The sequence below is a fragment of the Pelecanus crispus genome, chromosome 3 (assembly GCF_030463565.1).
Source record: "Pelecanus crispus isolate bPelCri1 chromosome 3, bPelCri1.pri, whole genome shotgun sequence".
NCBI classification, from domain to species: domain Eukaryota; kingdom Metazoa; phylum Chordata; class Aves; order Pelecaniformes; family Pelecanidae; genus Pelecanus; species Pelecanus crispus.
The window spans coordinates 55,760,400-55,783,485 of record NC_134645.1 but is presented as its reverse complement, the minus strand read 5'-3'; the positions used below and the strand labels follow the sequence as shown (position 1 = coordinate 55,783,485).

The window sequence follows — 23,086 nt, the reverse complement described above, 5'->3', positions numbered from 1 at the left end:
CCCATGTTATTTGAACCTATATCCATCCTTAGGAAAGGCCAAAATGTAGAGTACTTGAAGGCAGGTTCCAGAAAGGTGATGAACACAAATATGTTTGATACAGCATAAATTTTTACTCATATATGCATGAAGGCCATGCTGAACAAATTCTGAAACTCTTACAAAGAGCCTGCATATGTTATGGATCTTACAAATAATACAGCTGAGATCACTGGGATTCTTCATTTTCTTTTATTTAACCCACCCTCCCATGCTTCTGGGGTAATAGGAATGGTTAGATCATCCACTTTACCTGCTACTTGGTCTCCTCAGTCCCAAACAGACACAAGCCTCCCTAAACAACTTTAGAGAGTCTCCTGGCTAATGAGATGAGCAGAGAGCTGCTTAAGCTGACAAGAGAAAAAGTTAGAGGAAAAGGGCTCAGAAACCTGTGTCAGTCAAGGAAACCAACAGGCATAATACATTGCCTTACAATTTATCACCTGGGCAACAACCTGTATGTATTTGTAATGCACCTGGAGATCCTGAGGATCTCTCATCTCAGTAGAAGGTTCTAAGTAGGGCAACCAAATGCTGCGTGATACCTGCAGATCTGTGGTGCATTGATTTGTTGCAGAAGGATGTGTGAACTCCATCATACAAAATGGATAGGGGAAAAAAGACTCTTTAAAATCCTATAGAATAACTAATTCATAACTAACATCCATGACTCCTTCTGAACTGCCTCACAGAGGTGCTAAATGCACGAGGCTACCTCTTTTGTAGCTGCTCAGCAGAGAATGTCACACGGATCTCAGCTCCCTAATACAAGGGTCATAAACTGGGTTCCTCAGCTGACTGGAGTTGGAGAGATTGCTGCTGCCGCCAGGAAAGCAGATTAGCTCACATCATTCAACAGTTATTTCAAGTGCTGTGTGCTATGTTTCCTAGCATGGATGTGTCTTAAAATAAGCACCAGTACCTGTGAAGAAAAGGAAATGCAAAACAATTATAGAAATAATGACAGGGGCCAGTAAGACTCAAATGAGAATAAAGACCCTGAATGCACTGCAATAATGTCAAATGGCAGGTGATTATCTCTTTAGAGTTATTTCATACCATAGGAACTGTGTAAGTATTTAGAAGGATGAAAACAGTTATGTTCACAATGAGGTAACAGCTTTTTTTAAGTAATGAAGTGGACAGAAATGAAGGTGTAAGATAAAACCTGAGGCACTGCAGAATTGGAGACAACTGGGAGTTGCAGAATGAGTTACTATCTTGCTGTCCTCCGGTTAGGGGAGCATTGCGACAAGTGGAGAATATCTTAGATCCTATTGCTGTTCACCAGAACCCAGCCATCAACAGGATTACACCACGAAACTCACCTTGCGAAGCTGCGGGTGCTAAATTTTTCCAGATGATTCAGAGCAGAAGGAGGAAATGGATCCTATAAACATTTATATATGAGAGTAACTGTTCTCCTAGGGTTGTCCCATTGATTTCAGCATGCCTACTATATAAGTGAACTGATGTGTAGATAAATATTTGCAGGGATTAACATTAAATGAAGATTAAAATTTTCTCATGGCTGTTTATAACTCCATACAGCTGATGCCACAGCCAGGAACTGCTGGGATAAAGGAATATGGCAACTACACTGCTCTTCTGTGACTACTCCCACTTTATAGAAAGAGCTGTTGGAAGGAGGAGAGATGGACAGGAGCTGTAGAAGATATCCCTAGGCAGGGAAGTTTGATATAGATGTCACAGCTGTTTTCTGCTGGGATAACGCAGCTGCTGTAAGGAGGATATCGAAAGAATCTCAGATGCAAACCCAGATATTTTAAAAGATATAGTCTGGAACTTTTTTTTGCTTTCTGGGCTGCTGAAAATAAACAGCATCACTTTAAAACTTTTAATATAAGCAAGTGTTCAAACTTGCAAGATGCTTGAAAACACGGAGAGTTGCACGCAACGATGCACTAAATTGCACTGTCAGGCACGCACAAAAACCAGATGGATATGCTCTGGGTCTACAAACATGGTTTCAGAAGTTCGGCCCCAATTCTTCAGTGGAGCTTCTTTGAACATGAAATTACTATATTGAACAGAAATGCCAAACAAGCACTGCAATGATCTTGGTCTTGTTTATAAATGTCGCACAGCTGGTCACTGAGTATGTCTACTGCACAGTTGGGGAAAGAATTACAGCGTGATTTAGCAGGAGCCAAGCTACCTTTAAGCAAGCTTACTCTGTTACAGATAATCAAGTTCAAGTAGCCCTAAATTCAGTGCACCTTATTTTCACAGGTCTAAAGACAGGTCTTGGGGAGACATAAGCTACTGTAGCCAGACTGTTACAATACACATGTTGACTAATAAACCTTTTCAGTCTCTTTATATAAGGACAATCATTTCTATGTCCAGTGTCTAGGTACCTTTGAATACCAGCCGGCGGTTTTAGCTGTGCCCAGCTTTACAGACACTAAGCCCAAAGACCAGCTTTACACAGTAAAAGCATGCTGCTTAAGCCCAACTGAGGTTTACACTTCTCTTATGTAGGTCATGCCTTTTAATAATGGCAAAGGCAGTGTTACATACAGTTGCTTTTTAAGACAGGAAGTACCCAAAAAAATAATACCCAGCTGAAGCGATAAGACAATAATCCCAGGAATGCTCGTGACCTCATGCTACTCCTACTAACAAATACTCCTTTAATAGTGATGAGTTAATGATATCAAGCTCTGTGTGATCTGACATGCAGCATGTGAGATGACAGTGTTTAGACAGAAATACTTTACCTCCATCAAGCTAGCTGGCTCCTATTATAGCATGGGTGTTTAACCATGCTGCTGAACAAGCTTTGGCAGCTAGCATGCGAGCTTCTGAAGTGAATGAATCACAGTGGTAACGGATGATTGAACAGGGGTATATACAGCGTGACTCCTTAATTTCTTTCAGAGGTTCACACTTCAAATCAATTGCAGCAAAGCTCAAGTTATACAACACTGAAAACTGAGTTTGGTTTCTTTCAAAAAAACCCACAACCTGATCTTCTGTGAAAGCAACAAAACTGTAGATGGAAGAATCTGCATATTTCCAGGTAGAAATATGTCTTGGCATTTTATTTTGACTCTGGAGTAGCTAGCTGCAATATCTATATAAGAAAGAAATGGTGTCAGATTGTCTTCTAGATATTAAATGCAGGTATCATTCATGTTTTACTCTTCATCGCATTGCAGAAGAGCATTTCTAATCTGTGACCAAGAAAAAATGAAAATTTTATCTTCAACATATTTAACTGGATCTACACTAACTATACTAGCAGGTTGCTTTCCAGTGTCTACTGCTGAAAGTGGGACTGTATAGTTCACTTTGGTTTTACTTTTAAACAGCTTTTAGTGAATTAAAATAAATAATTAATTGGAAGGAAAAACTAAACCTGCAAAGCTGTTTTTGTTAAGTATTTCATTTTTTGCATGTAGTTCTCAGTGAAGAAACATCCGATTACTACGTTTCATTAACTGGTTAAAAAAAAGAACAAGTTGTGCCTTATTCTGCATAACATTCATAAAGTGAAAGAAAAGTTTGGCCTTGTGGCAGGTACTGGGAGAAAAATTTTGAAAGATATTCTTATAACATATTTAGTTACTTACATGGACCCAAATTTTCTTTTTCTTCATTAGTATTTTTTGTAAAAAGAGCTGTAGAACTCACAAATGACAAAATCACAGCTGCATGTACATCATGGTACTTGTGATGGAAATGAGGAGAAAGGAATAACAGAATCTATGCCCCAGGAATAGGTAGAAATTTAAAGGGTAGTTGCAGTAGAAATTGAAAAAAAAGATATTTGAAAGACCTCTTTTTGTAACTAGGATGCTATTGCCGTCTCTTAAATTTTTATTGTAAATTCTGACTGCTGGTGTAATAAAAGGCACGCTGCTGGAATAAAAAGCAACTCCTAACCAATCGTAGTATCTGTTAAAAACAAAAACCCTCACAGTTGCTGAGAAAAACAAGAAAATTCATCCTAAAACTTCAGAAAACAAAAGTTAAACTGGAAAGTTTGTTTATTTTGACAGTTGCCTGTTTTTTTTTAAACCTAGAATGTTGGTGTCACGATTTTGCCACATCAGGCAATAAAATCCATTAATATTACTAATATTTTACTCAATTTTCTGACAGATTAAGACATTATTTATTGTGATGTCTCTTTTAATTTTGTGCCTTCTTCTGTTCCAGTAGTGGAATGAACAATTTCATTTATCAATTTCCATGCACCTGTGCACCGTTGGTATGTTTGGGACACTGGCAGGGAGTGTTTGTAATAAAAAGACATTCCTTAAAAGAAGACAAAAATAATTAAAAGAATTTTGTGCATATCAATTATTGTAAGACTTCTGTAACTGCTTTAAATTTTGTCTTTGCTATATGTTATCTCTATATAGGCTCTGAGAGTCTTATGTCATCTGATGTTTCCTGTACTATTAGCTGCATATATTCCTGCAGCTCTTTCCCTTTCCTTCCAAGTTCTCTGTAGGCCATTCATAAACCTCTCCTCCTGCAATTTTCTCCTTGATGCCAGGAGCTCACTATGGCCTATTGCAGACAAAGAAGTGCCATTGTATCAAGCTTACAGCCTCACTTTGCTTGGCCAGTTATCTGTAGTTTTAGCATATTCTCTATGGTATACCACAAGAATGTGATGGGTTGCTCTAAAGGGAAAGGGGAAGGGGCATGCCGGGAAGTTTATTCTGGACCTCCTTGTTCGCGAGGCTGCAGTGAACCCCAATTTGCTTCAGTAAATCATCTTAGTATTCACAGAAAGTAGTGGCAGCAGGCAGTCCCTGTTTCTACCTTTGCCAAGGGCCCCTGGGATGTCTGCACATCCACACCATCATGCCATCACACCTGTGGCAGAAGACAATATCAGATTTTTTTTTTTGCCTAGTTAATGAAAACTCTGCGCTTCTAACATACCACTACACTGATTGTTTTGATTGAAAAGGCAAAGCAGCTGAAAATTTTTCCTGTGATTGCTAAACATAAAGACTTCTCTGCCCTGCAAACAGCTGAAGAGATGGTGTCAGACGATGATCCATAACATAGCTGAAAAGAATGGCAAAAGCCATTGCTACGCAATTATTTCATCAATGACACTGAGCCTTTGTTATTTGCAATCATACTAAAAAAGTGCATACTGTGAAATAAGCAGCTTTGCTTTAGATATAGAGAATTTATGTTTTGATGGAGATGACAAGTAAATTATTAGGTTAGCACTTCAGAATTTCTAATGTTGGCTTTCTTCATCTATAGTTTCTAGGTTTTGTTCATGATGACAGATTAGTAGGAATGTATTGTGTGTATCTGCCTTTAGAACTGCTTTTTGGTTTTGGGCTCAACTATTTGACCAAAAATCATTAACATACTAATTACTGCTTTTATCCATTATATGAGGTAATCTTAAGTAAAAATTCTGTACATAAATGCTGAATATCTTGATGTTTAAATGTCATGACCATCAGGGTCATGATGATCCAGGTATTTTTCTTGACCTACAGAAAACAGGGAACCGGCTTCCTGCATGATGTTATTCATCTGGTCCCACATTTTAATGCACTTGTTTATGAAGATGATAAATATATAGTAGAAGTATCTTCTGCCTTTCAGCTTTGAAAAAAATCTCTTATTTCAAAGGGCCTGTTAAAATCAACTTGTAGAAACTTCTTTTCTTAAACTTGGACGGATACATGAACAACTTTATAACATGAACAGTGACTTTACAACTGAACTTTAGTATCAGGCTAGGAATCTCTAAATTTCTTGTACAGTTAATTTAATGAAGGAACTGTGCATGAAGCATAATCTAGCATTGATTCCAGTCCAAGTTCAAATTTTACTCTTCAGAAGTAACATACTGTTTGCACACGCATTACTGATGCCAGTGTTTGCTGCTCTGATGCCAGTGTTTGCTGCTCTGCTTCCAGTCCTATAAAAAAGATGAGGTGCTCTCTGACCACTCGTAACAATTAAATAACTCATGGCACTTTTCTGCCTTTGAAGGGCGTTAACGTCGGTATTCCAGCTATAGTTCAGGAAATTACATTTTTCCTCCCTGTATTTCCAAATGGATAATGTGGCTGCAGTTCTCTGTTCAAGGCTGATAACCAGTGCTGCTGGAAGCTTTTGGAAGACCAGATTTACAAAATGAAACAAGTTGCTCCGTAAGCAGCAGAATAAATGATGCCTTTTTTTTTTTTTTTTTTGCCTGCAAAGGTATGAACACCCCTGCTCATTCTTCCATGTAGCCCCTCAAGGGGACTTGGTGGGCTTTTCATGCCTCCCAACTATTTGGGGAAGGCTGTGGTAGCTCCCGCCTCAGCATGCGTTGGACATCACGCAAGTAGGCTGCAGGGAGCCGGTCCCTGCTGAGGTAAACCACCTTCCTCTCGGTAATTAGATTTTTCTTCTAGCCCTGGCTGGTAAGGCCGTGGAAACTCGCCGGTTTTGAGACCCCCGGCACCCGTAGCGAATGGCAGGCGGTAACGGCTCACAGCTCTGTCACGGCCTGAGGCGGGGGGGGGGGGGAGCCAGGCGCCGGCTGGCGGGGCGGCAGCGCCCGCCGCGCCTCCACCGCCGCCTGGCGCCGGGATAAACGCGGCCCCTCCCGGAGAACCGCAGGGAAACACCCCCCGCGTCCCGAGAGGGAAGGGCGGCGGCACCGCAGCGCGCCCGGTCCCCGTCGCCTGCGTGAGGGGCGGGCGGGCCCCGGCGTGGGGAGCCCACGCCTCGAGCTGCTCCCCGCCCGGCCGCGGCGGAGCGAGCGCCTCTGGCTCGGCCGGTCCCTCCTCGCGCGCCGTAGCGATGCTCCCGGCTTCCCTGCCCTCGCAGGCTGTTTTCAAGATGGCGGCCGCGCGGGCGGCTCCGCGCGGCCGGGTTCCTGCAGCTGGGTAGAGGCACCCCCCCCTCCCCTCCTCCTCCTCGCTGCACCCCCGGCGCCGCAGCGGGCCAGGCTGGGCCGCGCACTGCCATCCGCCGCCATGCCGGCCTCGGTGCATGCATGAGAGACGTCGCCGCGCTGGTCTCTGCCGCCGCCATGGAGGAGCCGCCGCCGGGGAGGTCAGTACCCAGCGCTGCCAAACAGGGAGCTACGTGCGGAGAGCCGCGCCGCCCGCCCGCCCGCTGCCAGATTGGGGTGCGGGGCCGGGGGGTGCCAGTGCAGCCGGGGCGGGGCACGGCGGCAGCAGCGCTGCCTTGCTGGGGCTGCGTTTTTAACCGCCCCCCCCCCCCCCCCCCCGGTCCCCCCGGGTCCCTTCGCGGTGCAAAAGCTGCGGCTGCTGCTGCCTCAGCGCTTCTCTAAAGCGCCCACCGAGTGAGAAAGTGCTTCGATAAGAAGTCTCTGGTGGCTGCGGTGGGTAAGGCAATGTTTTGTGGGCGCTTTGCAATTAAAAACAAATCGTTTCCTTCCCCCCCCCCCCCCCCCCCGGGTTGAGCAGCAGGAGCAAACGGGTGCTTCTGGGGCGCTCGCAAGGCCGGCTCTCGGGGAAAACTTGTGCTGGCAGCGGGGGCCGGGGGCGGTGGTGAGGAAGCGTGCGGAGAGGAGGGGGAGGAGCTCTTGGAGCCCCCCGCGGAGCTGACAGAGCGTGACCTGTGCTCGCTGACTTGCGAACTGCGGTGACAAAAACACTGCCTTCTAGAAGGGTGCCGCGGCTTTGTAGCAGCCGTGATTAAAACCAGGTAGTTAGGTTCTCTCTGGCGCGCCGATTAAACAGCAGGATCTTGGAGTATTGCTCCTGGCAACGTTGCAATCGATATTTGTCAGAAGATACAGTTTAAAAAAAAAAAAAAAAAAAGCCTTCCACAAAGAGGGCTAGCGCTGTGATGCCTCAAGCTTTTTGCAACTGCTGTTACCTCCTGAATGTGCTGACCTGCAGATTGGCTTTTTGCAAGTCTCCATCTGTGCCCTGCTGAGAGATGGGGATGCAAATTACTTCATGGTTTAGTGTTTCCAACTGGCTGTAGAAGTGTTGCATAAGTCTAAGTTATTAATTCCCTGGCAATTATTTCTCCTTTTATAATAACATCCTGTTGATGCACTTCACTTCTCACTAGGAGGCATTCAGGAAACGTTCTTTAAAATGCTTGTGTTATCAATTAGTACTGTAAGGCAATGGTCAGGTGCATTGTATTCCAGGTGTGCTGTGCAAAAAAGCTTCATGCTGTCACATTCCTGAGATCATTCTTGGATATTGCAAGCTAGTGTTTTGTAGTGATATTATAAAAGGGAAGTGGTGATGCACTCCAGTTTGGGTCAAGGCTATGGAGTTGAACAGTGTCTGGTTTGAGTTTTCATTAATGTATTTTAATGATTTGTTTTTCTTATGTCATCAGAATGTCAAAACCAGAAGGTATATAACAGTTAATTAGATTTAACAGAAATATTATGAAATACAAATGCCAGTAGGGCAGCTGAATTCATAAGCTTTCAAGTTCCTTTTTACAGTATCTTCAAAGAGTAATAGTGCAGGTTAAGCAGAAAATGATTCAAAATTAAGTTTGTACAACAGCATGACCCTAGACCTGGGCTGTCTTCATGTAGAAGAGTAATCTGCAATGCTTGAATGGAAAACACCCAGGCATTTCCTGTCTAGGGCCATTTCTGACCTCTGCTGGATTCTGCTTATTAAAAGACAGTTTATATGAGTCGGATGTGGGTGTGGATAGTGTGGTGGCAACTTTACCCAGCAAATGAAAATTGAATTAGTTATTTCAGAGTGAGCTGGTGGGTGGGAAGGAAATGTCTCAAAACAATTAGGTAGCCTGTATTTGTGTAGGGTAATGCATGTACTCCACTGTGATTCACTTCTGTGTGTACTTCGTATATCAACTTCACTTCTGCTTTAGAACAGAACTGTTTTTCTTTACGTAGTACTTGCTTTTTCTTAAAAGTAATACAAGAGTAAAGTACCTGAAGCTTTTTCAACATGATTAAAGTTGCTTTAAATTTTGGAGTTATTAGGTGTTCAGTCTTCTGGCTCTGAGGTCAGAATCTTGTTGAAATCAGTGGGACTGTGTGCAGGCTTGAGAATTTGAAATCCACTTGGTGGCAGATAGCTTTTAATCCTGTTTGTAGAGGATGAATGTGTTCTTATGATAAAGAGTTCTTCGGGCTAGCACTGAATTGCATTGGTATAATGCATTCTTTTTAATTTAAATTTATAGAATCATTTAGGTTGGAAAAGACCTTTAAGATCATCCAGTCCGACCATTAACCTAACATTACCAAGTCCACACTAAACCAATTAAGGGTAGACTAGACTAAACCATGTCCCAAAATTTAATTCTGTTGGAGAGGTACTCGGTCATTCTCATTAGCAATACACCTACATTTGTTTAAAAAGAGGATTTATTGATTTATTATTGTGAGACAGCCTTATGTGTTGGAAATATCTTTGTGTAAGGATTCTGTGTCTTGTCAGAATATAAATGCAGTGGTACATGTTGTAAATCTAAGGCAAGCATACAATATATTCATGGCTTTTTTTGAATTTTGCAGTCCTTAGTCCAAAGCATTTGATTGAGAATCCCTCTCTAAAAGCAAACTGTTTTTCCTAGGTCTTCCTTTCTTTCTTGAAACATACACTTTGGGGTGAGGAAAGAGGGGAGGCAGCTCTAAACTGAAAAATACTCAGGGAACCTATGAGCAGATGTCTCCTATTTTGAGAGAGGATTGCACTTCGACATTGGACAGCCTGCAGTGGTTATGGATAAATGAAAAGATACTACTAAAAATTTTTGGGAATAATTCACATTTAAGTATCAATCCTTGTAACAAAGCAAATGGAAAGTTTTCAAGGTAAGATGTTTCTACCTAGATAATTTAGAACACTAATTGAAACAGGTACATGTTTGGTACCTATAGGCTTTAAGTTTTCCAAGCCCAATTTTAGGCTTTCCCAAGAATTTTCTGGCACAAAATCCACTATAGAGAAAAATGAGGCCTTAAGCATTTCCACTATTGGGATGGCAATTTTGGTGGCCCTGCAAATGTGTGAAGAGCCGTAGGGCTACTCTAACTTGTGCCTTGATTGCTTGTAGCCCTCTTCTCTCCTGGCATACAGCCAGCGCAGGGTGTGATGGAAGGAGCAAGGCTGTGAATAAAGCAGGACAGAATTGTGAATGATGTGGAGGCTTGCTCTACTCTGGGGAATTTTTCAGTGGTCTGTCTATGAGATTTGTTGGCTTTATGGTGACAATGAATTGGGCTGTCAGTCTGTAGCATCTGTTGTTTGGGGGAAGCCTGAGGTCATGTCATGAATTGTGCTCAACCTATTTTTCTGTTTGCCAAACTGTCTGTATGACTGATAGTATATCAGCAGTGAAAGAGTTTAAAATTATTTTATTAACTTAGGATCATAGCTTCAGTGGGAAAAATGATTTAAGTATATATAGTTTTACCATCCTTTTTTTTGTAATTTTTTTTCATGCATTTAAAAGAGGTAAGATGTAATCTCTATGCTTCGTGTATTGCATTTTCTTGTTTACATGTGCAAGATTGGGATGAATGACTGATTGCTCCACCTACGCACAAACACACACGAAATGCTAGTTGAGATGTCTTTGGCATTTGTAGCAGCAAGGATTAGTCTGCGTGGTGTGGCTGCTTGAGTTGTTTTTATGTCTGTTAATTAGTGCTGTCTGTGTCAAGGTTGGTTTTACTATTATGTAAGCTAGTGATATTGGCCCTTGTGGAATGCAAACCATGCTGTGATGAAAAACAGATCTACTGAATTTAAAGGAAGGGATAAGGGATATGCAGTAATTTTTATTTTAGGGAGCTAATTGGGATTTTTAGAGGGTTATAAAGATTTGGCTTCCATGACAACCACATTTCTTGAATTATATACAAATGATTCTATTAAACTGCATCTAAAATAGATTTAGAAGACAAATTTTTTTATACTACCCACTGCTAGTCAAGTAGTATGTTGACCTCTGCCAGCACAGAAAGATACGGATATCTCAGCTCTCATTCCTTCAGCTGTGTGGTTGGATTTGCTGTTGTATATGCTGTTTATGTTGCAGGGCTATTACTTTCCTTGAGTTTTCTTCTACTTTCAAGTGTTAACTGCATTGATGCTATGTTTAGCCTGTAATCTATTAGCTAAATAATTTTTGCATTTTTTAAAATAACTTAGAAGCTTATTCATTTAAAGAGCTGATAATTGTGTCATGCTCATCCTTGGCTGACTGCAAACATAAAGCCAAGCTGGAATGTTTGCTCTTAACACCTGAGTTTGAGCATTACTAAGTTGTCAAATGTTCACCCAGGTCTGGTCCAAGAACCCTGTATGTAAAATCACATCAGCTTGCCATGAACCTTGATCAGGTTTATTCTGGATCCAGACAAGATGGTATATAACTTTATTGCCCTGATGAATGTCTACTGCTGTCACGAGCTAGAAGGAGGAAACTTATTCTGTTCCGTCTGTGTCCTACTAACATTTAATGGTATTGACTGTTGTGTGTTGCTTTCTAATGTGGTGTATGTGTATGATTTATTCTGCCCTCGGCTTACGTGTGCTGCTTGTTTACTTGCTGATGTCTTCTCTGAGAGCAGTATTTGTAAAGGTTTTTATCTTTTTAGCTATGAAACATCCATCCAGTAAGTGTTAACAAGGCCACAGTTACATATGCCTCTGTTACTTCCTGGCTGCGCTGTAGAGCTCTCCATGGGCATGTCCACTGAGCATTTGGGATGCTCCAGATAGTGCAGTGTACTGCAGCTCCATTGCATCGCCTGGGTTTTCCAAAGGTCACAGACTAGTAGTCCAGCATCCAGTGCTTAGGCACAAGCTTCCACTAAAAACATACTTAACTTTAAATCCTTCACCTTCAGGGTTCTTGTAGACTTTGACTTCATCTAAAGATGAACTGTAACTTTGGGATCAAACCCAGTTGGTAGCTTTTTCTTATCTGTGAATGGAACTTTCTGCCAGAAGGGTAAAGTTTGTACATGGAAGAGTGGGAGAAGAATAGCTGTTGCAGATTGTAGTATCTTTTATACTAGGTCTGTGTCTTTACCAATTTATCACTGTTATACATGATATATTTATAATTGAGCCTAGCAGCCTAACGCTTTCTGTCACAGTATCTCGTTTCCCAGTAGTATGTAACTCTTCCTGGTGTGGCTTGGATTTTCCTGAAAATCCATCCAGATTTGTTAGTATAGATTTTTCATAAGTATTTCTTTATTAATATACTTTATTTTTTGGGTGTGTAGCTTGAGACCTTGGGATCTGATTTGTGCAGGTGCCAAGAACTTAACTGCAGCACTTATCCTTTGAATTTATACTGTGGTATGTAATGCTCAACCATCTTCACTTTAGTGATGAAAACATCTTTCAGAGCTTCTCATTTAACAAAAAAAAGATAGTGCTGTTCTTGAAAATTTCAGTTTAACAAAAATATTTTTTTTCCCCAAAGATGAGTTAGGATATAGTTGAGGTTGAAAAACTAGCACTAAGGATGAAGCATGGTGACTGAAACCAGTTAATATTTTGATGTTAGTTGTTCTGAGGCATTGAAGAGAGCTGGATAGTAGCTGGGCTGGGTGAAGCTCTCTTAGCTCCTGTTTCTACAGTTCTAACCTTTGATCTATTTGCGGCCTCACCTGGTAGGCCTAAATGTGGATGTGGAAACCTGACAAACCCATCAGCATTTTCACACTTTTTTATACATTATAGAGCAATGTCAGAATTAAACAGGTCTGTTGTTCTTTGTTATTGAAATGACATATGGCACAGTTTTAATCGAATAATCTATTTGTGAATGGGGAAAAAAACCTCAGTTGAATGTACATGCATATTCTGTAAATGCTGTTATGTCATAATCCAAATTTGCATGAAAACTTACAATAATCCAAGATGGAAAAAACTAGTTAACCTTTCTCTGTTTCCAAATTTATTAGTAAAAAAAGAACAGGAAACTCTGATATTATTTTTTCTGAGATGAGAACATGTAGAACTACCAAAACTGTTAAGAGCTCTATTTTATTTCTTTTTTATACTTATTTCTAGTTGGTGTAACTTGCAGAAGAAAAATTACTTCCTTAGATCATTTAAATAGGTCTTAATAGCTCTTACCTCTGCTTGTGATAAAAAGATATGATGAATACTAATTTGCATTTTGCTTAATTTATTTTTAACTCATTGCTTGATGATTTCTGTCTTTCTGAAGTTTACCATATTTTTATAGTCAGTCAAAAGGTTCTTCAACACTTCTCCACTGTTTCAATAGCCTTTGATACATTTCTCTATGACTCTATGTCTTTCTGTCATAAATATAATAATCAAGCACTTAGAAGCTTCTGCCCAAGAATATAGGAGAATTTTGGGAAAAGCGTCAAACTGTTTAGTAATTTACAAAACTGACTGTGGTAGCTTCCAGATCTTGAGAAGCAGAAGATTTTGTTTGAATTTCTCCCTTTAAATAAATGTTGGTGGTCAGTACGGTAGTGCTGTAAGGAACTTTATAATGAGGGGAACTGGCTACAGTCAGACATGTGTTTGAGATCTGCTGTAGAAATGAAGTGTGTTCACACTTGTGGGGTCCTTCTGTCCTAATTAAACAACTTAATTGAAAGTTACCAAGAGGGAAGAGATGTCATTGGGAATCAGTTAAAGATTAACTGCTTAGCTCTAAGCTTTACATTAGTCTTTTCCCAATACTGACTCTTTTTCCCTTGTGGATTTCTGCAGAAATAGTGGTTGGTCTATCACAGTGAAGTCTTGCTACAAACCACTGTTGATCTTGCAGCAGAAATACTTGCTTTGTACTTCTCTCAGGCCTTAGCTGATCTGGGATTTATCGTACTTGGTGCTTAACCATTAGCAGGGCTGTTATAGCATAAACCTGTAGTTTGCAAGCAGGTGGCAAGATGTAGGTCAGGGCTTCATAGCAGCATTGGGTGTTTGCATTTGTGCAGCCATGCTACAGGTTAGTCTTCAAAGATAAACAAGGCGTAAATAGTGAGCAAAGCATGGCTATTACAGGGCTGTTATTACATTCTCACTATTTACTAATGAAGTTTTAGCGTTTCTGTAGTGATTTCTATGTTGATGAGCCCTTGTTTGTAGGTTAATTTATAAATAAGCTATTGGAATTATGTAATTCAGTCAGTTCTTGATAGTGATACAGGTATTACTTTAAACATCTTCCTGCCCAAGTATTTTGCTTTTATCATTGCTGCAGGTAAAAACTTGCATTGGTTTTGCAGCTGACCCACGCTAGACATTACTATTCTCATCTCCCAACGATCTGCTCTTCCCTGCCTCAGCTAGGAGTATCTGCCATATGAAACTTGCTAGCATAACATTAAGTACATGTGGTTGCCTAATCAAAATTAAAGTGGTTGAAGTTGGAAAAATCCTGCTAACAAAGACATTCCAGCTAAACTGGATTGTTTCGGCAGCACCATTGAAGAACCAGAGTTGGTACTTTCAGTTATACCTGGGTATCTTGGGGGCTGGTGACTCTGGCAAAGTGTCAATGGAAAGCAGAAGGGACAATCATCTTATAAATTGCTTCAGCTGCAGCTAGAAGAGAATGACTGAGGGCACGATTTCACATTACACTTAATGTCTTGAAACAGCAGGTTACTTTCTTCCCCCTGGTCTCTCTCCAAGAGGAAGCCAAGCTCCTCCACTGCATTCATTCTGGATCTAGCAGTCACGTGTCTGTAGAGTTTTCACTTCACCTTAATGATCTAATGGGTAACTGATGCACCAAAAAATCAATCTGTTTCTTTCCTCATCAAATTGGTGACTGAGTTTGCATCATTGGTGGCTTCTGTGCAGAGGGGGCAGGCATGTGCAACATGGGAGACAAAAGGAGCGCAGGAACAGGTTCCCCTTCTGGTGTTGGCTTAATGTGACTATAGACTTGGTGATTTCTGAGGCTCTTTACTTTATCCCTGTAGAAAATTGTGTGAATAAGCTTCATTACATTTCATACTTGATTTTAAAAGTTTTTTTTAATATTAGTTCACATTTTTGTGCTCTTACAAGCTTCTCTGCTGTAAGCTGTTCTAATGAAAGCTTAGATTCTGTAAAATTTGCACCTGCAGACTTACTTGCTGAAAGATGCAAGTGCTTTTTATCAGTTAGCATAAGCAGTAAATGGTAAAATTAGTATCTCCAAGTAAATCCCGCCCCCGCCCCGCCCAAGTGCCACCTTTTTTCCCCTAGCATGTTGGTGGTTCATTCCCGGACTATAGAGACAACTGATCACATATCCTGCCTTCCCCTGATTCCTCTGGGAGGAAAAATGTAGCTATGTACAGCTGAATTTGAATTTGAGTATTTCTTAAAACTGAAATTGTTATGCTGGTACTATTTCTTCTTTAAAATGTTAGTTTGAAATACTTAGTTGAAAAGCCCAAGATTTCTGCCTTGGGATGTTGTTTTAAGATGACAGCATGACAAAATATTTTTTCCTTTCCTCAAATTACTTCCAGGCATTATCTTTAGTTTCTCTGTCTCCTTCAAACTTTCCTCTAATTTTAAGATAAGTTTCAAGTTTGTTTTTTCCTATTCATTTTAGCCTTGACATTGGTGTGCCTTACGTAATATCTGCTTTTATGGTTAGAGAAATCAATGAAAGGTTGAATGTGACCCTCATACATATTTATGTCTTAGCTTTCAGAAGAGATGGGAAATGGATGCATTTAACTAGATAGGATTAGCCACCTCCTGTAGAAAGGAAGAACAGTGCGGATGTAAGGGTGATCATAGGGATACGCAAATTCAGTTAGAGAAGCGTGCTTGAAAAACAGGACCTGAGAATGAAAGGAGTTGGCAATCTTGCTCTTTACTTACCAACTGAAGGAAGAGTTGCAAGGGCAACAAGTGCTTTAGAGAACAATGTTTTTATTTTGTGCTTCCTCCCTTCCTTTTTTTTATACAGCCTTCATGCCAGAAGAGATGATACTCTGAAGATCCCCTTTTCCACTCTGAGATTGCTGTTAGGTGTTTTTCTGCCAGGCTTTATTGTCAAGTTAAGTTATCCAGATGCCTCTTTTCTAGAGTGTAGTAATGTCTACAAGATCCCTGTGAGCTGGAAACTTGGAACACCAAAGCTCTTGTTACTGCTCTCCCCTCCAGCTCAAAGTTGCTTTCAGTGCTTTTTGTTCTACTGGTGGGATGTGGCATGGGTCTGTGTGCTCTTGTTCTCTCTAAAATTTGGGAAGGTGGCAGGTAACCCAAAACTGCGAGTATTTGTTTGCCAAGCAGTGATATTTTCCGAAGTAATAAATTTTTTTTCTCAGGAGGAAGCTGATCCAGGCCTTAATAGAGAAGCGGTGCTTCTTCCAAGTCTAATTGCATTTGCTCTTCATAATGTGAAGACTTTTCTGTTCTTGCAGATACAGTCCTTCTTAAAGTTCTTCTAGTGTAAAAATTCTGTAATTTACTTTCATGATAGTGATTCTTGTTGGAAACAAAAATCCGCCAGACTTGTTTTCCTAGAGCTTACCCAAACTATCTTAAGGATAACAAATTAAAAAGCCAGACATGTCCTTGGTTTCAAGTCAAATTTAACTATACTGTTAAAAATCTTATCAAGTATATTACCAAGTTTGTACCAGTAAGTTCTGTTAATACATTGGCAGCAATCAGAAGTTATTGGTGACTAAGATTTAACATTGACTGCTCAGAAATGCTGAGCTCAGGCATATGAGATTCAAATATGAATTTAAGGTCAAGTGTTTTCATTACTGTATGTCAGTATTAGCTTTTAATGTGAACAAGTTGTTTTTACTGTCTCTGGAGGTATAGTCACAATAGGAATGAATACATGACATATACACCATTTAAACGTCCATGCTAGTCACAGAATATTCGTATCTTGCTAACCAGGCTATTTTTTCTCCCCCATAAGCACTCTGCCAGATTTATACAGGATGTATTTAGCAAAAAATAGTTTTATTTGTAAAAACTGTGAGCAAATTCCTGCTGCTCTGTAATAAAAAACAAAATAATGAAAAAAAAAAAACCCAAACCCAAACCCCAAGGCTTTTTTCTTGCTTTTTACCAAAGGCTTCCTTGGAATTGTACTTACAGTCCTTCCTTCAAGGTTTTTTGTTACTGTTTCTTTTGCTGCCCTTACCGCAGTTTGTAATAACTGCTTTGAATGCAATAGCTGCAAGCACTCAGTATTCACGAATGTAGCAGATCTTTAAGAGAAAACTATGCAAAACTGGATTCATAGTCCTTTCTGCTTTCAGTTCAGGAACTTTTCAGAACCAAGTCCATTTATTTAAGCTTAAAGCTTCCCTCAGAACAGGGAATTTTTAAAAGGTCATTAAAAATAGGAGTGTGATGCTTTCATGATGTTGGAACGTAGGAGTGTACACCAGATAGCAGCCCTGTACTTTAGCAGAACTTCATTTCGTCTTGTTTTCCTGATGAGGTTGTCTAATCCTGTCTTAGTTTCCCAAAGCGCTACAGGTTGATTAATGAAGCTCCTTCCTTGTGCTGTTGGTCCAGGAGTACTGTCGTGTTCCCTTGTGCTATGCAGATAAAACGAAAGCCGGTACTGCCCCACAGAAGCTAGAGCTGCCGATTCCAGAGTTGTGTTGTGTGTGGTGTTCAGCAGCTCTAACTGGATACCGTTTTGTTTTTCAGTTTTAACAGCTGCAGAGATGGTTACCTAAAAATCCTGTTTGCTCTTTGGGTTACCAGCAGCTGTGGGATGATGACAATTCACAATTATGTTCTTATCAGAGTATTGTTTATCTTTGAAATAGAATGGTTGCAACTACATTTAGGGAGGGCTACCTTAGCTTTAAAAAGATTTGATTGGCAATGTGTAGTGCCTATGTTTTCTGATACCTTAGCTAATTGACAATGTACATTAGTAAGAACAGCCTAATGAGCCTTTGTCTTCCTCCATACTTTAATTATCAAGCTGAATCCCTGTTAAGGAGCATACATTTTAAAAACAGATACTTTGCCTTTAAAATAAAGGCACTGAGTGTCAAGAACAAGTACTTGGTAATTTGGTGGTGGACCTTGTACAGATCTTGCAGTTCTCTGTATGGAAATGGCAGGGTGCCATAGGAAGTGTTGAGAAAGAGCCTTACCGATGTGTGAATGGTGTAACATCTTTGAAACTGCAGAAGCTGTTTACGGCAGCAGGCTGTGGAGCATGCAGCTTCCAAACTGTAGTGGTGGGTGATTATCCTGGCTACTGCATTAGTCGCCTAACTTGAATTTAGTGCTATGTGCTTGTAGTCAAATCAGTTGACCTCTACTGCTCTGATTCCCAGCAAGCTTTTGGGCTGCATGTGGGATGATAAGCAGTGGCTGAACCTGAGTTAATTATGTAAGTGCCTAATACATTCAGACTGCTGCTTATGCGGATCAAGGGTAGCTGATATAAAGGGAAGATTAAAAAAATGTTTCCTGCATATAGCTATCACAGATTTTAGCATGACCTCTTATTATTGGTTGTTACAAACTCTGAAAATCTGAATAATGCTTCAGTAAAGTGCAAAAAGTTTATACTAGTTAAAAATCATATTCTTCAGTGTGACTTTAGCCTACTTAACTTTAACATGTCCCTATGTGATCTTCAGTGGTCTTTTCATTTGTTATTTTTAATGATAGATGACTGTATTTTTTCCCAAGGCTCATGATGTTATCAACAGCAATGGTTAACAGACTTTTTGCTCCCTGTCCTGCTTCAAATTCCATACCTCAGTTTTCTCCCTCTCTTATTTTTGTTTGCAGGCCTTTGAAAATCTAGAAGATTTCTCTCTCTTTTTATGACTGAGCTCGAGTTGTAGATACATTGCCAACAATTTGACTCAGTTTAAAAAAAAAATCATGTTGTCATCTACATATGCAAATCGAAGAAATTCTGTATTTTGTCTTTTCAGATTCTGGTTGAAATATACCCTGGCATGACGTACAGTAGTTACTTGTTGGAAACATTCTTGGTTATTTATTTTTTGTTGCATTTCAGAACTGTCAGGATGTTTTTGTTGTTTTTTTTAATGGTACTGGTCTTGCAACTTTCCCAATATTTCCGATTTATGCATCCTGGCTACAGCCTCTTCTATATTACTAGGGTAAAATTAATGAGAAGCATTTTGCTCATTAAAAATTGAGGCTGGGAGCTGCCTGTAAAAAGACTGATGTGAAAACTATGCACTTCCAGTTTTCCTTGTAAGCATTGGGTTTAAACTGTCCTTGGCAAATAGTAACTCCAGTTGTCACACTTGTAGTTTTCACTTTTTGGGTGTATGCCTAATTAAGATGAGGATGGTTTTCACTGGCTGTGGGGGAGAAAACCTGCAGTTCTTGGCAGCAAACAAGAAATTAGCTTTGATTAATGTTTCCCAACTCCAGTTGCAACAGTATTTATGAACCAACAATTCTGTGTAACAACCGATACTATAATCTAATTTAGGTTTGCCAGCAGTGCATTTTATAGGTTTGCCGATTTCATTAGTCTCTGGTTCATAAAAGTAAACAGTACACGAACATTACAAATGCTAGGCTGGTAATCTGTTAAAATTATAACTGGTTTTCATTCCAGAGGTTTCCTGCTTATGATCATATGTTTGGTGTCATCTGGATAAGAAAAATTGATACCAGCATGACTAAGCTGGTATAGTTGCTTTAGGTCAGACCCTGTGTATCTAGTGCAGTGTTGTACAAGGCTTTCACTGGTGAAACGGAGTCTTTGTGTTCACTGGCATTGATTTGAGCTCTGAGTTGAGATACAGTCTTTGCACACAAACCCTAAACTGAACATGCTGAATTTCTAAACTTGATTTACAACCTGTGCCTTCCTTCCTCTAAGGAGACCAGACAGCTCCAGTTAGATCATCTCATCAGCTGCTAACAAGAGTAGTTCTGTAGATCGCTGTTTTGTTATGTGACTTCTAGTGCTGCATGTTTTGTGATAAATCTGCTATGGTTTTTAACAAATTAAAGAACAGCTTACTAAATCACCCAGAAGAAAATGTCTGAATGTTATATAAGTCATACTGGATCCCACTGTATATGTATGTATGTAATTCAGGTGTGAGATCGGAGCGTGTTCTGAATACTTTTGGGCTCCATGCCCTCTCATCAGACATAGCAAGAAACAAACAAGGTAGTGCCTGTTGAGGAAGGAACCAGCGTACAGTCTTTAAAGATCAGTTCATTCAGCCTGGTGAAGAGGTTTGATAGTTATACTCTTCAAAGAGGTTACTCACTTAAAAACAGAAGGAAAACAGTGTTTTCACTGGTCTCTTATAACGAGGTAACTTGTCCTAGTTTAAAACTGCCTTGGAACTGCGACCTAATGCGAGTGCTGGAGGATCCACTCTGCCAGGCCCCACAAGAGCATCAGCACCCCACCCTGTGCCCTGCCAGGCCAGTGAGATCACTGAAAAAATAAATAGTTCCATAAGCACTGGAACTAATGACTTCTTGTTTCATGTGGTTTAGTCTCTTGTGGTTGATTTGCCTTTGGCAAAATCAGAGGGGTGTGCTCTGTCTCAAGTTTTTTCTGCAGTAGGGCTGTTTGCAGAGTTCTCAGGAATAAAATTTTTCTAGTGTTCATAAAGATACAAACTTGTGTCCTGCCTTCCCAGTTCAGCATTAACAAGATCCTTTTCTGTTATGTCACCTGTTTTCACAAGATCTGTAGGAACAAATTAAGACTTCTTTGTTATATTTGGCCAATAGTGGTTAATTAAATCAGATGGTTAGAAGATACACAAACAGCATGATTTCCCAAGGCAAGAAAACTAGTCTGAAAGTAATGGTGATTGTGTGGTTGTCATTATGGCCAAATGTGCTGTAGGGCTCTCCTTAGACTACAGGTGGTGCTATGGTACCACCTGAGTAATTTTTCTTAGGTAACCTCTAAAGTTTATTTACAATAGTTGGTGAACTTGCCTGCCACCTTCTCAAAGCTGTAATGTGAGAAGAGTGATTTCACACACTAAATGTTTCCATGGCTTTGCAGAGAACATAACTGTTCTGCATGTTAAGGTATTTATTTCTGTTTATAGATAAAAGCAAAGAAAAAGTACAGTATTTGGGGTTTTTTGTTTGTTTTTTTTTGTTGTTGTTGTTGTTAGCTATTCTACTGGTTGGCAATATTCTGGCATATTTCTTCTTGCAGACTCTCAGACTTGCTTCACCAGAGCATAAGTAACATTCCTCATCTGCCTCAAAAATAGTAGCAAGTAAAATCTTGTGTTTGATTCAAGTGAAACTGGAGTTATCGGGTACTGATGCTAGTCTTGCACTGTCTGATTTAGGTCAAATGTTTCTTTGCCTCCGTATCTTTTACTAGAGTCAAGATGGTGTTATTTGCATGCCTGCTTCAGAAATAAAATATATGAGGGGATGGAGGCAAACTGCATTTTTCTCCGCCAAGCTAGAGTGGTGCATGTTCTCCCAGATGTATGTTAAAGCAAGAGAGTTGCATGTATGGCACCAGTGGGGAGTGGTGGTGATGAGAGGACTGTGCTGGGATAATGGGTCCCATATTCTGGGAGAAGGCAGAGGTCTTGGTGTCACTTTGAATCCCATGGATAGGCTGGAGCTCAATCAGTTAGGGACTTTTTTTGGCCTTGGAGTCCTCTCTTCCTCCTTCCCTTTTTCTCCCTCCTCTATATTTGCCCTGGGTAGGCAAACATCGGATGGGTATAAAGGGATAGTGAGAGAGGTTAAAACCCTGTCTTGCTGCCATCTACTTTCCCCTGAAGCCTGAACTGACCAGAGGATTTAATTACTTTGTGGGGGATTTTTAACGTTGTGAAGAGTTATGTTATTGGTGGGGCAGTGATACAGTTCACAGATTGTCTTAAAATAGTTTGTTTCCATGTGTGAATTTGAAATTTCCTGGTATGTCAGTGAGCAGCATAGAATGTACTGAAGTTTGGTTGTTCACAGCATGAGAGTAATTTCATTGTTGTCTGTCACATGAACATGCAGAGGAGATCCAGCTATTAGTGGTATTGTGCCCAAGTGACACCCTACCGAAGTGATGTTACTTGGTGGGACAGAGCAAGTGTCCAGGAGGAAGGAAAGAGTATCTGACATGATTACTCATTTATTGTATTTGTCATGTTTTATTTTTAAAGCAAGTCCTAATATAAGAATGCATGCATGCCCCCACCATCGTGGTTGCTTTACATCTGACCTCTTCTTATGAGAGGAAGCTGGCACTGAGTTTACACATGAAAACTGATGGCTTTTCTTCATTTTGCCATGTGAGTTTACAAGTAGATCAGCTCCTGGTGTTAGCTTAGTGGGCAATTATAGTAGTGCCAGAATTGACTCAAAGGAAAGGCTATAGGGGTTTTTGGCTGGGGAGAAGGGGAGACCGAAATCGTAGCAGTCTGGACTTTGTCTTGTTCTGCAATGGAATTGTGCCATTGCTAGGGTTAACTGTGTGATACTATGCAGTTGTTGTTTTGTTGTTGTGGGTTTTTTTGGTTTGCCTTTTTTTCTTTTTTTTAAAAGGCCTGTTCCTCAGTGAAGAAAAAGATGTTACTCTATAGTCTTTGAACAATTTAAATCAAAATAGTTAAGAGTTTTGGAAAACTACAAAGACAAGTCAGCATTTTTTTAAATAATGAAATGTTTTGTAATACTGTATGTAATGCTACTCTACAATGTTTGCCACTACTGCTAGATATAATAGCAATGAAAAGTCCTACTTGGGGTTGGAAAGCTATTGTGCTGGACTCTGAACTGGCATAGGTACTGATCCTGCAAAGACCCATGCTTTCTGTTGAATTTGCTGATACAGCATCCAGTAGTTAAGCTGACTGTCTGGATTTGGGGTTTGAAGAACATATATACATAATCTTAATTTTGTGTTTGCATGAGCTGTGACTTCTTTTGAAGTATTACCAGTATTTTTCCCAAAGCACCAAAGTAATCAAGGCTAATTAAAAAGTTACTATGGAGACCCTGTCACTTTTTTGCTACCAAAAAAAAAAAAAAAGTTCTGAGGTTAAACCAACTTAATAGTAAAATCAGTGGAAAATACATAAAATACATTCAGGTCTCCTATGCTAGATAAA

The 23,086-nt window shown here is 40.2% G+C and overlaps 1 protein-coding gene across 1 annotated transcript in view; it reads left to right on the top strand.

The window, feature by feature from the left end:
• The first annotated feature begins 7,081 nt into the window (after nt 1–7,081).
• Nucleotides 7,082–23,086, top strand: part of MAP3K4 (mitogen-activated protein kinase kinase kinase 4) — a 74,574-nt gene continuing 58,569 nt past the window's right edge. Inside the window, exon 1 of the mRNA XM_075707697.1 lies at nt 7,082–7,104. Coding sequence (XP_075563812.1) covers nt 7,082–7,104 — 23 coding nt within the window. The remainder of the gene's footprint in view (nt 7,105–23,086) is intronic.